General features: G+C 36.7%; 2 protein-coding genes across 2 annotated transcripts; both read right to left on the bottom strand.

The window, feature by feature from the left end:
- Positions 1-1,358: 1,358 nt before the first annotated feature.
- LOC116170940 (cytoplasmic FMR1-interacting protein) lies at positions 1,359-13,947 on the bottom strand. The gene is made up of 19 exons (XM_031487518.1): positions 13,515-13,947; positions 13,288-13,467; positions 12,724-13,236; positions 11,987-12,190; positions 11,743-11,934; positions 8,691-8,905; positions 8,505-8,635; positions 8,158-8,328; positions 7,967-8,049; positions 7,602-7,918; positions 7,302-7,554; positions 5,056-5,234; positions 4,868-5,004; positions 4,631-4,822; positions 4,377-4,580; positions 2,442-2,536; positions 2,159-2,397; positions 1,961-2,108; positions 1,359-1,904 (listed from the first exon to the last, which is right to left on the bottom strand). The coding sequence occupies exons 1-19, from the start codon at positions 13,725-13,727 to the stop codon at positions 1,695-1,697; spliced, it is 3,876 nt and encodes a 1,291-aa protein (XP_031343378.1). The 5' UTR covers positions 13,728-13,947; the 3' UTR covers positions 1,359-1,694.
- Positions 13,948-16,471: 2,524 nt separating this feature from the next.
- On the bottom strand, positions 16,472-17,863 carry LOC116172165 (E3 ubiquitin-protein ligase RNF13-like). The gene is made up of 3 exons (XM_031489314.1): positions 17,419-17,863; positions 17,193-17,367; positions 16,472-17,140 (listed from the first exon to the last, which is right to left on the bottom strand). Exons 1-3 carry the CDS (start codon positions 17,746-17,748, stop codon positions 16,734-16,736), a joined length of 912 nt encoding a protein of 303 aa, XP_031345174.1. The 5' UTR covers positions 17,749-17,863; the 3' UTR covers positions 16,472-16,733.
- Positions 17,864-18,270: the final 407 nt, after the last annotated feature.

Here is an 18,270-nt window from a genome sequence, read left to right as displayed (position 1 = left end):
AAAGGCGTCGGTAAGTATTTTTGCTGTTCTGTTTTTAGATCGGTAAGTAATTTTGGCGTCGTCGTAATCATAGCAATTGGTAAATGCTACGTACTGTCATGGAAACACATATGGTAAATAGTCAGAAATGACCGATCGCGCAAAAAAATAATAACAGCTGTAATTTGTAAATATTCCGCTGTGTTTACATTGAGAAAGTGCAATTTTTTGAATTTGTTATCTTTTCTGTTGTCTTTTCTAAAATGCCGATTTCTAACCAAGAAGCATTTAATATGTTTTAGTGTATACTTACTGCAAGTCTGTACTGGGAGTTTTGGCGCAGGCATAAAGGTGGATATAGTTGGGTTAAATGTATAAAAAATAAATGAAATTAAAAAGAAAATGAATAGGAAATGGAGAAAAAAGAAAAATATCATGGTAGTCTAGAATAGGAATGCTGAATGACATATCAAAGATAATGCAATAGACTTTAACAAAAACCCACAGGCGTTCATAAAAAGTACTTTATACATGGAAACAGAAGAAGCAAAAAATAACTTACTAGAAGATAGCAAAAGTAAACTACAGCAAAACATAAATAATTAAATAGTAGAAACAAAGGGATCACATAAATGGGCAGTCGCAAATGTAAAGTTGAGAGACCAATGCTCTTGAACAGTAAAAAAAATACTACACTATAAACTTTTTCTCGAAAAAAAGTCGATTATACAGTGAACCTCATCTCGAGACAGTAAATAGAAACAATAAGTTGGAAAGTACTTGCTGCGTCGAGCTACTTAAGCGCGTTTTTGTACGACGGATCCGCTTTCAAAATATAATCTGCATGCAAAGAATTGTGACACAAAGCTAATGCTACAAACCCAAGCATTCTACGATAATTCCTTCAAAAGATATACTTAAAAAATCTTTGCAGCCGACCGAACAGCCAAAGTAAATATATAAGCGATACTTTTTTGCAAAATGTACTAAAAATAAAGTTTGGGAAAGACGTAAACTGGTTGAGCCGTTAAACTTTCTGTCAAACCTTGTGTCAATGAGACTTTTTTGAGGCCTTTACCATGTGAACGAACCGGAGGATCAAAGGGAAATAAGAAAAATCTGGTTTGCATCATTTAGATCTATTTTAAGGCTATTTTTTGCCTATCGTGTGCCAGGAAGTGGGAGATGTATAATACAACTACCATGCTTCGGAGTGCATGTAAAGCTGGCGGTCCCGACAGTCATACCATGACTATCGTTAGGGTCGCACAGACGGCGGTTGATGCAATCTGAAAACCACGGGAGCGCCATCCGTACGAAAAATAAATAAAGTGGGTTTGTAAAGGTAACTGTGCCATTAAACATTGGTTCTCTGGGCGTTAACAAAAGAAAGTATTTATTTGCTTTACCACGTGATGCTTATAAACTTTAAATAAAATAATGTAAAATATGAAAAATGCTTGTATAAATATGATGGAATATGTAAATGTGACTTATGACTAAGAATAGGTGCATATAACCTAATGTAATTACACAGATGGAAAAATACCAATTCTTTTGTTTATTCTCAAAATGTAAGTGTAATTTGGCAAAATTTAGTATTTCCATAATACATACAAATAGCAGCTCTTTATATAGCTACACATGCCAATATTGCTTACATCTGTGATAATGCAGATATCATGCAATATGGAAAATATTTTGCAGTAAATGAGTTAAATCATCATTGCTTGACGAAGATGTTCAGGTGCGTGATAATGCTGCTGTGGTGTTAACGAAGGATGCAATGGCGGTGGAAAGCACCTTACATGTTCAACTGACATTTCATCATTTTCGCCAGACTTTAAGAATTTATTTAAAATCGCAAATATCTGAGAATTCAAAACTTGAAACCGTCTAATTCTGTCCACCATTCGTTTCAAACTCTGTAAATGTCAAAATTAGCTCACAATCTTTTTTGTACATCATCATTAACACTTACGATGCCTTTCACAATTTCATCTTTCATATCAACACGTTGCACACGTAGTATGTGATAACAGAAGTCGAGTGCCTCGAATCTTCTTTGTTGTCCCAACAGGACAATCATTGTGCAACCTGCCCAGTGAAGACCTTCTCCAAAGAGTTCCCTTTGGAAAAAAAAATTAGTAACTCCCATTTAATCAAGTGACGCACTTACTCCACAGTGTATTCAGTATCACCGACAGGAATACAGTAAACAAATTGCAAGGCTGACCACAGCCGATGAAATTCGGTGCATTCGTCAACGTTCATGACACCGTTAGTCGGTGGGGGTCCAACCCAAACTGGATCATCCAGAAAGCTACGCAGTCGATTCAGCACCACTTCAAAAACTGATAGTCCGCAACATAACCGTTCCCTCGTTAAAAGATCGCCTTCTCTAGATATCATCGCTTGCTAAAAATGGATTTATGAAAACGAAACTTGTCGCAAGAATATACCTTGGCGGTCCCCAATTTTTCAATGTTCGGTACGATTTGTAAAGCCGCATATTTCGATTCGAGCCTCTTCTGTTTGGTTTCGGGCTTTTCACCTTCTACAAAAAAAGTCCTAGTGCAGTTGTAAACTTTAACATGTCATATTAGAAGTGCTGTATTGGAGGGTATATGCAGGTATACGTTTAAAAGTAGTTTTTAATCAGCGTATGTAGAAATGAAAATTTGCTAAATACGCAAATATACGGCCGTATACGTAACTTGAAAATATTGCTGAAAATCTTGCACTGATAATGGCGTCGATTACTTAGAACGTGTGATAACTTCTGAGTAACCAGTTTTGAAAATCTTGAGACTACAAGAGTTTCCAGTTTGTAGCCCCCACCCATAAGTACGTATAACATCTTGGTTATACTATTTCTTCTACCTTTGCAGATAGTGCTCGCGAATTCCTTTGGGAAATGATATAAAAATACATTATGTTGTACGTTTATACAATAATTCTTAATCGAATACAGGGTGTCTTAAATTGAGTAGGATAGCATGGCTATCTTTGTTATTTTTATACTTACAGATTCGGTTAAATTGCCAAAGTTGTGTAGTTTTTGATGCTGATGGATATTCCGATGCGATATTTTGAAAAAAATAAATCGTTTCGTAGATGATTAAAAAAAAGTGAAAATCGACATTTTTAAAAAGTTCAAATATTTTAGTAACAAAGAGAGCTATCGAAAAAAGTTGCAAATAAAAGATTCGATGGGATAAATTCAATAAACGTAGGAAAAAAATGTTTTAAATGGCGGTTTCCGAGATAATGGCATCAACTTCCTTATTTTAAATAGACGCTATATTAGGTTTTTAGGTCACTCGATAGAGAAAAAAATTACAAAACCAGTGATACTTATTTCATTTGGGAAGCAACCTTACATTTTTGCCTCGAAGTTTACAATGTATTTCTTATGGAAATAATTCCATGGCTGATTATGATTGAAACCAAATTCGTTCGTTTATTGTTTCGCCTAGTCACCATCGACACAGCCTTGGAATGATTGCCGTCAGAAATACATTGTAAACTTCTAGGCAAAAATGTAAGGTTTATTCCCAAATGAAATACTAAGTGTTTAGTATCACTGGTTTTGTAAATTTTTTCTCTATCGAGTGACGTAAAAATCCAATATGGCGTCCATTTGAACTTTTTAAAAATGGCGATTTTCACTTTTTTCAATTATCTACGAAACGATTTTTTTCAAAATATAGCATTGGAATAGCCATCAGCATCAAAAACTGCACAACTTTGCCAATTTAACCGAATACAATAATAACAAAGATAGCCATGTTATCCGACTCAATTTGAGACACCCTGTATAGTGTATAGTTTCGAACATGTTTGTAGTTATGTTGTGTTATCATTAGATCTCAAAAAATAAAACAAAAAACCTGTTTTGTAAAAAATTACAAATTTAGCCCCACACATGACAGGACTCATTTTATACACCCCCCTCCTACCGGTTAAACGGACGCCTGTATATACGTTTACCGTAATTTACCAATACACCACTGCATATTAGTACAAGATCCCACAAGCAGGTGTTATGCTGCGTCCTTCTCTTTCACACGGAACAGTACGGTTAAATCATCAACTTTATTTTGTGCTAGCGCTACTTAATGCTTAATTTTTCTAGTAGCACCAATAGATTTTAAGCAATAAAGGTGGAAGTATTTGACGCACCCTGTGTTCCATGCCAATGTGGTGTTGACCAACTGCATTTTATAGGAAGCCTTTGATTTTCACAAATTTTCAGGGGGGAAGGAGCAGTTGTTTTGTAGACACCCCCCCTCCCCAGTAACAAATGCGGAACAGGTTAGTGAAGTTATAAGCTCCCTTTAAAAATCGACAATGCGCTAACAAGAGAATGTTTGCGATCAACCAGGACTACTTACCTTTGCAAAAAGGTCTTGGCAAAATATTCTGAAACGGAGCAGCTTGAAGTAAATCACAAACCTCTTCCTGCGATAAAGCCTGCTCCATCAACAGGCAGAACAGTATAGTATTTCCAAATTCTCGGAAATTGTGGAACAGTTCCGTTCTTGCGTCAGGGTACTGAACAATATCGTTTAGTTGGGCGTGGTAATAACTCAACACACCTATAGACGCAATAAATCATTACCAATGACATTACGCTCAACTAGTATACCTGGCGATCCGTAATCATATCTTGGCAGTTTGCACACTTTCGGCATTGCAACCATAAGCGTTTTGGTAAATTGCAGCAAATTCCCTTGCACTAGGGACTTAACAATTTTCAACAGTTCCTCCATTACAACTGCAATTCCTTGATAGCCTAGTAGCTTACACATAGCGTGGAAATGGTGTGGACCAACAAAACCTACAGAAAAACTGTCACATTTAAAATCACAATTTTCACACTTACCAGAGTATTGTGTGTATTGAGTAGTATACGCCATGTTTAACGGCTTGGTCCCCCACAAATAATGATGCGACATTTGCGGTGGTTTATCACGATGCACCGGCGGAGTGAAGGCTATCTGACCTTTGTACTTTGTAAAGCTAAAACGGTAGAAAATTAACGTGATTGCTGAACATTGGGGATGTCATTACCGATTCGTAGCGGCGTTATACACATAGTTCGGTAGAAAATCGTAATTTAATTCCCAAAATACGTGCAAGGTTATTCTACCGTACGGAGCCAAAACGTTATGGTTGGCTTCCCTAAACATCGAATCGTAATCGTCTAGTGCCAACCATTTACTTAACAATTTGTGGCATAAACGGTTTACCTAAAATAACGATATATTGGTCATCTTTTAGCTCTTGTATGAATAACATTATTTGAACAGTTTGCGTGTTTTCCAACTAGTTTCATCAGGTAACGAAATCTTTTCAAACGGTGCAATAAAAAAACTGCTAGCGTCCGCCTGCCCACAACCATTCCCCAGCAACCTTCATAGCCGAGCCTGCTGTGGAGCCACTTTGGCGATTGACGGAAGGGTTCCTTACCTGGACAGAAGGGATTCCCACACTCCCATCGCTGAACTGGCGGGGATATCTATTAAAAGTTTTCTAAATCTACTTTAAAAACATTCCGGAGTGCAGGCATTAGATCGATGAGGTCTAAAAAGTTCTTGAAAGCCCAAAGTTATAAAAATCCTCCGATACGATTAGGCAACACCTCGTACATCCAAAAGTATAGCAATATGAAAAAAATACGAAACGCTCTATGTATCTATACAACAAGCATGATGTCTTCGACTTTGACCATTCTACCATCTACGGAGATGCTGGGGTACAAAGCTTGGCAAGAGAAGATAACGTGGGTCACTAGACTCCGAGCCCTCGAGAATGACACCATGTTTCACAACATTTTGAAAAGGATAATTACAGGTAGCAATTATTTTATTCTCTCTCATACTAACCATTAACCTTTGAATTTCATGTCACAATTTGTTATTTACCTTTTGCATAAAATGCTGCTATTTGTTTGGCGTGCTCTAAACTGTGTTTTATATGTATCGTTACCTGAATCCTCTATTTGAGTACCACATACAGTTACGATTCTTCGCTGTATACAGGGTGATTCCTATAGTACCTGCCACCGTTTGGGAGCGTGTAGGTGGTGCGTAGGGGAGTATTTTGATATAGGACACTTGGGGTCGGAAATCTAAAATAAGGGTGCCAGAGCCAAATTTACCTTCTGGAATTTCGCGCCTGTAGGTAGGCAACCCAACCGGCCGGCGGTGCACACGGAGCGATCTCAGGCGGCGATGTGTGGCTGACACTTGATCAGAATTTTGTTTAAACCCACGAAATCCCGTCTGCAACGACGCGTATCAAGTGAATAAACACTATGGCAATAGTATAATAATAGTTGGCTAGATGTAGGAAGTGCATTGAGAACAACGGTGGCCACGTTGAACACTTGTAAACGTTATTGCTTTTGACTGTCGTTTTCCCTCCTTCCCTCCCATGTCGCTTCCTCGCGCTAACTCGCTCTGCATCGCTCCGCGCGAAACGTCGGTCGGTTGGGTTGCCTACATACAGGCGTGAAATTCCAGAAGATAAATTTGGTTCTGGCGCCTTTATTTTAGATTTCCGACCCCAAGTGTCCTATATCAAAATACTCCCCTAGGCACCCCCTATACGCTCCCAAACGGTGGCAGGTACTATAGGAATCACCCTGTATGTTGCTATTTCTTTCGTTTCCGCTGCCAGACGTTGCGTAAGAAATACGAGAAAGGGGGGCCCTGTCTCTTCTGTTTAATATATGAATGTTGCTTGTGCCGTAATAAACTAACATGTAAACATAGTCCTCCCATTTTCACATGTGAATTGTACTTTTCGTGTTAAATGATTGGATGCTGAAGTAGAGAGCCATGCCCTTTTGATGATGTTTTTTATATACATGCAATTTATCATTTTATGGGGTGTTTTGTTTTGTCTAAATTGAAACGTAATGTGTTTTTCTACTAAAATAATTGCCCTTGTTTTCTCTTCGCATTCATGTCTCTTGTTACTTGTGTCGTTACGAAGAATTTGCTTGTGTTAGTTTCAAATCCTTCAATTACCTTTTGTTGTAAATGAATTTAGACATTTTTGTTTTGTAAATTAGTTTTTGAAGTTAACATTATGTTTATGCCTCTATATGTCTATTGCCGATTTGTACAAACAGCTCGTGCCGAGTCAAAATTTTGCTTTTGCTATATATCTTAAATTGAATTATTGCTTTCCATAGTGTTAGTTACGATTTTAGTATTCGAGTCGCTTGACGTGACGAACTTTACGAAACCAGTTGGAAAAACCGTTTTTAAGTAAGTAACGAAAATTTAGTTAATCTAATCTTACTTTACCTCAAGTAATCCTTGAAGCTCTATTACACCAGTGATATCCCCAGCTTCAAACTTGCTAATCGCCAAATCAAGAGATTTCTGCATGTCAGCATTAATTCGTTGCGTAATAAGCTTATTCAAATCAATAGATCTGCCCAAAAGTTGCACATGGCGTTGCTTCAATAACGTCTCGTAACGATTGGCTCTTGGATACGGTAGCAAATACGCACCTAAAGCTGCACATTCCACTCGGAAGCGTTTATCCAAAAATATACTGAAAGTGTTCAATTTCAGAACGAAATTTGACTCTAAAATGATTACCTTGCCGCGAGTTGTTTATAATATGCGAAGATTTGCTCACTGAGCTTATAGACAAACTGGTCAAAACACAAGTTTACTTCAGCCTCGACTTCATCGTACAAGAATTGTTTTCGAAAGATCGTCAAGGCGTACAACGCGCTATCATTGTATAAATCCAATGGGTAAAGCACATACTCCATCATTGAAGGTTCCTTGGTTTTCAAAATGTGATCAGTTAAAATCCACGGCATCGACATGTCGATTGGGAACTGTATACGTTTTTCCATTGTAACCAAGTCATTGCACTCTTCGTTGTGGTGATGGCGTACGGTACATTTCTAATATAAATTTGTGTTGGCTTAATTCATGTTTTACAAGAAACTTACATTAATACGACGCCCCATCGTCATCTCCAGATAAAACTCTCTATACCACAGTTGAGATAAATCACAACAATTCTTCAGCGACTCTGTAAAGATATTTTCTGATATTTCTAAAGTCCTGTTTAAACGGTAGCAACAGATGTACAGACATCACCACAAAAACGCAACCAATCAAAGGTTGAATGAAAACTTACCACTAAAATTGAGCAGGAAGCTCCAATAGAATGAAGTTTTGTGAAACTGATCGATTAACATCAAATATTGACCATCAATATCTTTTCTCAACGTTCTTTTCCCGCCTGACTTGTCTGCAATCAATGATTCTAGCATTGTACGTACCATATACAACTGTGTTGAGGATGGACCTAAAAGACAATTTTATTCATTAATGGTTTTGCAAGCATGGCTGCTAAAAATAATGCATAGTGGGGAGTTTGTAGCATCTATACAATGGCTGTTATCAACAAAATTTGAGTAAATTGGAAGGGTGATATTAAAATTACAAGTACAAAATTGTGAATACAAAATATTAGGTACGTACCGACATTTCTTCTGGGTACTTTAATACCGAATCCATTGTCAGGATCTTTCTTTCCTTTTAATGCCGGGTCCTGTAAAGGCTCAACTCCCCTTTGCCAGTCGGCGCACGTTTCTCGCACAGACATTATTATACTGCAAAAATTAAGTAACAATATAAGCAGTTTTGATAGCTTATAAGAAAACGTACCTTCGAATCAGATCCTTTTTATTCTTAATCGCCTTTCGTAGCGGCTCCCTTAAATTCAACTGGACGAAATCTTGAAGTTCGGCGTAAATGTTGCGCCTGATAGCGTCTGTGAATACAGTTTCCATTCGTGCCATTAGAACTTGCAAGCCTTTGATCATTGCTATTACTTCAATCAGGGCGAATTTTTCTTCATCTGTGTAATTATATCGTGTGGCCTACAAAAGTACAAATATACCTACAACCATGACTTTAAAAAAAATTGAAAGTCTGAATTCAATTTGAATGTGAAAATGAATGACTTTTTCCCTACACTGTAGGTTTGTCGCACTTATTATGATTAAAATAGTCTGTATGGTCAATGGTTAATGACAGCATCACTCCCTATGCCTCAAGTATCACTGACTGTACCCAGCGTACAGAAAGTAAAGATGAACACATCAGTATGGGACGACGCAAGTGACTTAGCACGTGTCAATCAGTACATGAAATAGAATGCAACGTCAACGAACAAATATTTTTTTTAAATCCTATAATCCGATCAGACACAATTGTGAATCTAAACCATCCGAGGACACACAGGGATACATTAAAAAAATTTCACCAAAATCCGTCCAGCCGTTTAAGAGTTCAGTCAGTCATTGAAAAATCAGAAAAACAACAGTGTAGAATAAAAAACGTAAGCGTTGAACAATTAAATATAGAAGGAAGCAAGCAAAGATAAGACTAAGAGAAATAGAAACAAGTATAAATTGTGCACAACTCTTGTGCAGATAAAGCGCATCTTTTTAACCGAAATAGCTTTTGTGTTGACATCATACCAATGGATATATTTCTTGCAGACGTCTCAATCGCTCTTTGTGAGTACCCTCTTCCGACAATCCCTTCTTGAGGTATAAGGGAATATACCCGATCACGATAAGAGGTCGAGGAAGAGGGCGATGGTTGGTAGAAATTAATTCCTTTCGTTGAGACCTTTCATTAGAGTACCATGAACGATAAAACTATTTCCACTCCCCCTCCCCCTCCACCCCGTACTTTGATATGGGGACAGAAAGAAGGGCAGTAGTTGGTAGAAAACGGTTCCTTTCGTTGAGACCTTTAATTAGAATACAATGAGATAAAATAAATTTTTAACCCCCCCCCCCCCTCAGGTTCCGTCGCTCACTGATCTCAAAAAAGAGTCGCACGGGAAATTTGTGTACAAACCAATTAATTTTGATGAGACCTTTTATTAGAATACCATGAAGGGTAGAACATGTGTTTCCCCAGCCACCCCATCCCATTTTCTAAAGTTTAACTTCGCACCACTAAAGGCATGCGTATGCAAAATCTGAGACCAATTGGTTGGGGGGAGGGGGGGGGCCTTTCAGACAACGAAATTTGATGGCCGTCTGGCACACCTTCAAGGTATAGGCTACCTACTGCAAAAAATTCCAGGATTCTAGGACCATTCCCCTAGAAGTAGTTCGTAACGGCAGAAGTGGGTCCGGACGGACCGACAGACAAAACGCAAACAATAGCAAATTTTTTTAATTCCTAAAAAATGCGCTAAAAATGGAAAATCAAAAGATATTAACTTAAAATGGGAAAACATAACATTGCTTAAGAGATATACGGGGGGAAAACAAAAAATTGTCTATTTCAAAATGACTATATTTTCTAACCTAACCCCCAACCCCCAATACTTATTTTGAAAACGGCAGATTATTCAATAGTCATTATAAAGAAACCTTTCCTGTATTTCAACTTTTGGCATTGCATATTATATCACGGTTCATAACTAACAGATATGTCAAAAGAGCATTCCTAATTTTTTGGTGTACATTGCCAATTCTTGAACTCTGAATAACTCCGATCTAGAAATCTAGATCTGAAGAATTCTCGAACACCTGCGAAGTTGGCATATCACATTTCTCAGAAAGAATGTGTCATATTTGATTTCATTGCTTATCGCCAGTGACTAATCTTTTATCAAGCCTTGGTGGCGGCTGCTGGCGCCCAGATGTCTGGGATACTCGCTACAGAACTAATAGTGGTAACCTAGCATTGATTTTCGCAAATAAATAGTGTTTTTTCACTACTAGCGTCTGATGACATGATTATTAACCTTTTTTCCACTTGTAAAGTAGGCTTTCTCGGCATTTGTTCAAAGTGGTTAATAATTTTTTATTATCAACTAGTAGTCAATAATGAGAACTGTCACGCTGTCACTTTTAGAAAACACAACCCGAAATTTCGCTCAATGAACGTTTAGACAAGTTCTCTAAAACGAATAATTGCCACCATTCACAATTTCCAGAGAAATTACATACCTAAAATTATCACATTTTGAAAAAATTCGAACGAAATTACTCTTTGAAAAATCTCAATGACAGAACAAAATACGGCCCGTTTGACTTGTACTTCCACGTACTTGATTGACATGTTAAATTAATAAACAAAAATTCTGTCCAACCGTTAACTCTCTTATCAATATAATATGTTAATTTAGAGGATTTCAAGTGCTAGTAGTGAAAAAAATAGTATATATACCACGGTAGAGAAGTCTATTACTTCGCACCTTACACCCCTCGGCGCAAGCGCCTCGAGATGTAATCTTGGTGCTCAGGCAATAATAGTGGACTTCTCTACCTTGATATATAATGTACTATTATTAGCACAACTTGTAGAAATGTCTGCCTTGATTAACAAATGCAAATGTATGACAGGTTCAATTTACAGGACCATGATTACAAAATATTCTGCCAAATGTTGTACTTAGGACATTTTCTGTTGTGATTAAAACTCCGTGAAATTTAATGTAGGTAAACATTGGAACAAATATGTCAACTGTTGAAAATTATTGGATTGGTGCCGTACTATCAATGCAGCAATTACCTACTTACCTACTGAAACTGTTATTTTAATAACGCATTATTACAGTGTAAGGATGTCCACAAAATCAAAATGAATAGTGATATTGATGACAGTAAGAGCAAATCAATACTTTTGAAATTTGTTGAAATGGTAGGTACTGTGAACAATTTGCTGTATAACACTAGAAAATACATACGCGTTCGTATTCTTCGGCTTCTGGTGGACACTCTTTGTTTTGATGATGATCAGTAGGGTGTAACAGCTTCCACGAATACAACTCTGTAACCACACTAGTCCACTCAGAAAGCAACTGCAGACCCCTAAGTGCTAACTCTGCAGTTTCTCTGTTTTCTGTATCGCTACCGCTTTCCTTATACGTCGTCGTGACCTACAATTTTTTTATACTTAAGCAAGAACAATTTTTTAAAAATTAATCTGACCTCATTACTGTATCTTGCCAATTCGCTAATGTACTTAACATGATCATCTCTAATCTGCGGTAAGTGTACCATTAGATCTGCCTGAGGTGAAGGTGCATTTGAATTTGATAACGGCCATTTGCTTGGATCGAAATGCTTGCTGCGTTTGATGTAATTAAAAGGGGCGATCTGCATGTCTCCAAATAACGGAACAACTTCCAAATTCTGCAAAAAAAAAAGATTAATTAATTACAAATGCACATCAACCTAAGTTTTCAAGTACATATGTAACAAAAATATGTATTGTATAAATATACAGTGTGATGATATCAAATGGATAATATTAATATTGCCAGAAAAAATGATGATGATAAGCAGAACATTGTAGGTATTACAATTATGCAGTATCAGCATTTATGAACTTTTAGGGTGGATTTTTTGTGCCCTTTAAAAAAACTATATTCTAAATCACAAAGAGATATCTGAATGTACAAAAGAACAAAAAACATGTTTTTTCCAACCATGAAGAAGATTCTATTCAAAACTGTAAATGAATGCATATTTTTTTTGAGATGATAGATTAAACACTGTCGATTACTGATTTAAACAATATCATACCATTTTTAGTTTGACTACTACATGGAAAACACCCTGTATGTACAATATTTGAGACTTATGTGACATTGCATAATTCTTGGTACACTGAAAACTAGGATCAGTTCCTAGTTTTCAGTTTACCAAGAATCAACTGAACATACCTTAAATATGCGATCAATACGATCTAGGCGTAACTTTTTCTTTTGATCCAATTTGTTAATATTGCACAGTTCGCTGTCCATTAAAAATAATCCAAAACCCATTACTTTAACCAGCATGTGCTTTTCACTCGGCGTAAGATACATTTTAGTCTCAAACATATGCACGCATATATTTACAACGTCGGCCAGCAGCTCCTCATACCCATTAATTTTCTCAAGATTTTCCTTGACCGTGTCGCGTATCTTATTTTGGGTCGCCAAGAACATGGATAGGTTCTGCGATTCCTGTAAAGTTTGCGAATCCGACATTACTTTTAAAAACTGTGCAGCCCTACGATACGTGGAATAGTCGTTTTTGACACTCGACTTCATGTTTTTCAACTCGTCGAGCACAGCGAACATGTTTATGAATTTGCCCAGAGTTAATAAGTACGCTTCGGATACGAAGTCTTTTCGTTTTTCAGCGTGACAAAGTCGCTTTACTTCCTGTGAAAACCTCTCAATCGCTTTTCTCTAACAAAAATGTAAGCCCAATTAATATGCGAGGATTACGTTCGAACTTACTTGGAAATACATAAAATTTAAGAGTTTATTCACTTCGGGCGCCAGTACTTCGACAGTCTTTTCATAAATTTCCACGCGATTGGGTTGTTCGTTTGACTTAGGTTGTGGAATTGCTCGCGAACAACATCGCCAAGTGTACAACATAACGGCATGTTCCTGACCCTCATCTAGCAGCTCATTCTACAAGAATCAACGGTATATTTTTGATTTGACAATTTTGTACGTACCAAATTGGCATGCACAGTCGCTTCTTCAATATATTTAGCAATACCAGTAACAAAACCATTGCGGTCTTCAAAGTTAGTATCAAAGTTGGCCTGATAAACAACAGAACACGGTTGAGCTTCGATGCATGGTTGTTCGTCCGGTAGGGGCAATTCGTCCAACACATCCACATTGGATAAGGCATCGGTTAAAGACACTCTATCTGTTGCAGACATTTGGCCTCTTAGAATCTTGCTGGATTCGGTATTGAAAATTTTTGCCAATAGGTAAACACAGTTAATAGGTTATAAATATTTCACTTGTTATGAAATTTCATTATTTATCAGCATTTCCACTTATACGATTCATACAGGAAGGGAGTGCCGCTGCCGGATAACCCTGCTCAAGTTGGAGGTTTGACACTTATGTTTTTTAGGTTTGACAACTAGAAACTCTGGACGTCAAACTGTCATGATCAGTAGCGAGTCAGCGCCATCTATACTTCAACTCACCTTACATAATATCATTGAATAAAAATTTATTCAATGATAATATATATAACGGGGGATCCGCCAAATTGATCAAAAATTTTGTTCGGAGTAGAAAGAATTGGGACCCACACCACAAAAGTCTGCTCGGAAATGTTTGAACTTCAGAATCTCGCTTTACGGAATATTCCCGTGGCCCTGACAAAAGTTCTAGGCCGCTAAAGTTGAAATTAACTCATTTTCGCATGCGCGAATAGACCAAAAATAATGAAACTGTTAAAAAAAATTTGCCAGTAGCTCCTAGACTATAATAGCACAGATTTATTTAAATCTGTGATAATAGAATGGGGTAGCGCCATATCAGAATTCCAACAACGCCATACAGAACTAATAACAGCGTGGCGCGACGATAACTCAGTAGATGAAATACACTGTGTTCCAATAAGACTGTTGTCATTGTTATTGTTGGAACTGTGAAGTTAATTAAATTCCATTTTAATTAAATCAGTAACAATGGTAAACTACAAGGTGTTTTTTTGGGAGCTTTAGTTAAACGTTTCTGGGAAAGTAAAATAGGTAGGTTTTTGAAAATTTGAACTTAGGAGTTACTCTGAAGGCCGATTCGATGTACGATATTTTCAAAATGGCCGCACTTCCGGAAACACCGGAAGTAGATAGTAACTTCGTTATTTTAAATGGCAACCCCTATTTTTTATTCCATTTTTAGATTCTACGTGAATGATATGTCGATATCTGCCACTTATGGTTTTTAAGTTATTTTGACTTTAAGAAAAAAAATGGCGGATGCAGACGGTACCTTGATAATTGATAACTTGAGAACGCGGTTGTAGTCATGGCAACCCATTTTTATCAGTGCATATAGAGAATGAATAGAGCTTTCTTTTAGTGTACTTAAAAAAAAGTTAAGTTGCGTACAACCGCACCTATGGAGATCCAAATTTAAGAAACTTTAAAGTCTATAAACTCAGTTTTTTTAAATGGAATGACCCTGTTCTTATTATTGCATGAGATAGAGAATCGAAATTGGCACATTTGATATTACATGTTCCTATAGCTATCTTTAACAGTTTCTGACTTATTCCCATTTTATTGAATTGACGCTATTTTTTTCGGATTTTCATTTTAGTAGTCGGCCATGATTTTAAAACAATCGAATTTTAAACAAATCTAGTGACACTAATCCGTCACCTACTGTTATAGGTGAACATAGGTTTTTCAAAAATCGAAAAATGACTCGGAGTGGTTTCACCTATTTTGGAATTTAATTGTTATTTATGGTGAAATGGACAGAATTGCGGCACGCGCTTGCCGTACATTCATTCGAACACTGGAACGAAATTGTATCAATTTTGGAAATGTTGTACCCCCAAATGCACTACAAACCGTTGAAGCACAAGTGATACAAAGCTCTACAAGAGAATATTTAAGAGAATGAATTGAATTGCAAATGCAACATTAACAAAATAAATTCAATGCAAAATATAAAAAACTTCGTTGAAACATTTTTGGTATGGAATTGTTGCTAGAACAGATATCGCATTACCTCTCTTAATTTCCAGACTTATACGTTGTTTAAGAAATTCAGTTGAACGACTCTGTCTAGATTTTTCAAAAATTTTCCGTCCTATATCCTTAACAAAAAACTTATTTACCTATTAATGAATTATTTAGACTAGAATCAATGATATTAACGAATCCATTCCTTGATTTGTTTAAAATTCGATTGTTATAAAATCATGGCCAACTACTAAAAAGAAAATGCGAAAAAATCGCATCAATTCCTAGATCAATTCAATGAAATGGGAATAAATCAGAAACTGTTAAAGATAGCTATAGGAATATGTAATATCAAAATATGCCAATTTCGATTCTCTATCTCATGCAATAATAAGAACAGGGTCATTCCATTTAAAAAAACTGAGTTTATAGACTTTAAAGTTTCTTAAATTTGGATCTCCATAAGTGCGGTTGTACGCAACTTAACTTTTTTTTAAGTACACTAAAAGAAAGCCCTATTCCATTCTCTATGCACTGTAAAAAATGGGTTGCCATGACTACAACCGTTTCAAGTAATCAATTATCAAGGTACCGTCTGCATCCGCCATTTTTTTTCTTAAAGTCAAAATAACTTAAAAACCATAAGTGGCAGATATTGACATATGGGTATCAAAAGAATTGAAATTTCACGTAGAATCCAAAAATGCAATAAAAAATACGGGTTGGCATTTTAAATAACGAAGTTACTATCTACTTTCGGTGTTTCCAGAAGTGCGGCCATTTTGAAAATATTTTACATCGATTCGGCCTTCAGAGTAACTCCTAAGTTCAAATTTTCAAAAACCTACCTATTTTACTTTCCCAGAAAGGTTTAACAAAAGCTCCCTATACAGTGTAGTGTGCTCAGTGAAATGGACAAGGATATATTTTCCAACTGGTGAGACTGTAATGGCAGTGTATTGGGAACGATATCGTTACACTTAATTTCTACATATATTCAAGTCCTCAATATACATACATTTAAATACAGAATAAAGAATTACAGTCAAATACTTCATTAAAAAAAGCAGCCAAATAATTGGAAACCTACAGCTAAATGTAAAGAGATAATCATAAGAACTAAAGTCATATCACTAAATAATAGCACCGTATTAAAGTTCCAAACGTTAACAGAAAACATACAAATTTCAATCAAATTGACCAGGTAAGAATGAAACTGATGACAAATTTCTGCACTTAATCCCCTTGCAATTGTTCTTCAACGTCCCTTAGGAGAGTAATTAGTGCAGCGGTTGAATGGTGTGATGAATCGGAAGAAGTAGATGAATCTGAATCGTCACTAGCTTCAACCTCGCCATTTATACTGTGATGTCCAGACGCCGTTACTAAGTTCACTCCGTCCGCATGCTGGGATGCAGATCGAGCAGCACGTTGAAAGGGATTCTCCGATAGAGAATCAAATGTTCCACCACTGTGCGACATTTGATTACTCGAGTTCATTAGCGGTGTAGTGTCATCCGCATCGGAATCGCTATCGGAGTTGGAGTGATGAGATTCATGCTGAGCAAACACTTTCCGTTTGCAAACAGGACAAACTCTACGATTTTTCGTTAACCAAGGATCAATACATTTACAATGGTACGCTAAAGAAAGTTAGTAAAATATTTCTCTTTATCAAACCACAATTTGAATTACCGTGCGCACAAGGTAGAACTCTTAATTTTTCTCCTTCCACATAATCATCCAGACAAATTGCGCATGTATCATATGGGTCCCCTTTGGCAAATTTACATGTGGGTATTTGATTTAAGGTAGAAGACGGCAGCCTATGCCTGCGTTGTCTTCTGCGATCTTTTATAAATTTGATAACCTAAAACCATTTGCTGCTATCATGTTGGTACAGACACAATCGTTAACTTACAATAAATATAACCATAACTATAAAACAAACCCCCACGACGATTGCGAAGGGAATTAACAATGTTGAATTAAAATTAAACGGCATCTCCGAGTTGATTATTACAAAATAATCTGGACTGCAATACATTTCCTGCAGTATTCTTCCCGTGGTCTCGCTGACGAAAACGGACGGTATGGTAATTCCGACTTTATTTTTTGCGGACATCGGTTCCAGTTCGTCCGATCCTACGTTATGTACAATGACCCCATCATATGAGGCGTTCTCCGCCATTCGAACTTTATGTTCAAATGAACAGTTTTGTGGTGAACGTGCTATTAAAACTACAAACATCCCCTTATAACCAGGTAGATCTGGAGGACTAAGCAGTGAATTACACGCATCTGGTGGATTTGCATAGACCAATATTCCCTGTAAACCTGGAAAACAAGCGACATTGCATTAGACGCCAAAGAAAAATTAATAATAAACGTGTAAACAACTATAGCAAACGAGCTCCTGGATATGCCTATAGCATGCGAAAACCAAATTTTTAAACTGGGGCTTCCAAGTGAATTGTATCAAAGTTCATTTACATACTTCATAAATAAAAAAGTTTACAATTCAGTTCATAAATTAAATTAGCCTCAACTTTTGGAATTGTGTTTATGGCTAGAGCTATGTCCATATTAAGTTAATTTTCAAAATGGCGGATTTTCAGACATTGACATCAACTTCCTTTATTTTAAATGGACGCCATATTTGATTTTACGTCACTCGATAGAGACAAAAATACAAAACAGCGAGACAATAAGCGAACGAATTTGGTTTCAATCACAATCGGCCATGGAATTATTGCCATAAGAAATACATTAT

This window comes from Photinus pyralis, unplaced genomic scaffold (genome assembly GCF_008802855.1).
Source record: "Photinus pyralis isolate 1611_PpyrPB1 unplaced genomic scaffold, Ppyr1.3 Ppyr1.4_LG5, whole genome shotgun sequence".
Classification (NCBI taxonomy): domain Eukaryota; kingdom Metazoa; phylum Arthropoda; class Insecta; order Coleoptera; family Lampyridae; genus Photinus; species Photinus pyralis.
The sequence above is the reverse complement of the archived record's forward strand: the minus strand, read 5'-3'. Positions and strand labels throughout refer to the sequence as shown.

What these genes read in the sequence shown, in the direction of transcription:
- LOC116170940 (XM_031487518.1), bottom strand. Translation starts at nt 13,727, where the DNA reads ATGTCTGCAACAGATAGAGTGTCTTTAACCGATGCCTTATCCAATGTG. An exon ending in TCAATACACACAATACTCTG is followed by an intron (nt 4,823 to 4,867) that starts GTAAGTGTGAAA and finishes GTTTTTCTGTAG; the next exon opens with GTTTTGTTGGTCCACACCAT. An exon ending in ATGAAATTGTGAAAGGCATC is followed by an intron (nt 1,905 to 1,960) that starts GTAAGTGTTAAT and finishes TGACATTTACAG; the next exon opens with AGTTTGAAACGAATGGTGGA.
- LOC116172165 (XM_031489314.1), bottom strand. Translation starts at nt 17,748, where the DNA reads ATGTTTGTAGTTTTAATAGCACGTTCACCACAAAACTGTTCATTTGAA. An exon ending in TAGTTATGGTTATATTTATT is followed by an intron (nt 17,368 to 17,418) that starts GTAAGTTAACGA and finishes AAATGGTTTTAG; the next exon opens with GTTATCAAATTTATAAAAGA. An exon ending in AGTTCTACCTTGTGCGCACG is followed by an intron (nt 17,141 to 17,192) that starts GTAATTCAAATT and finishes AACTTTCTTTAG; the next exon opens with CGTACCATTGTAAATGTATT.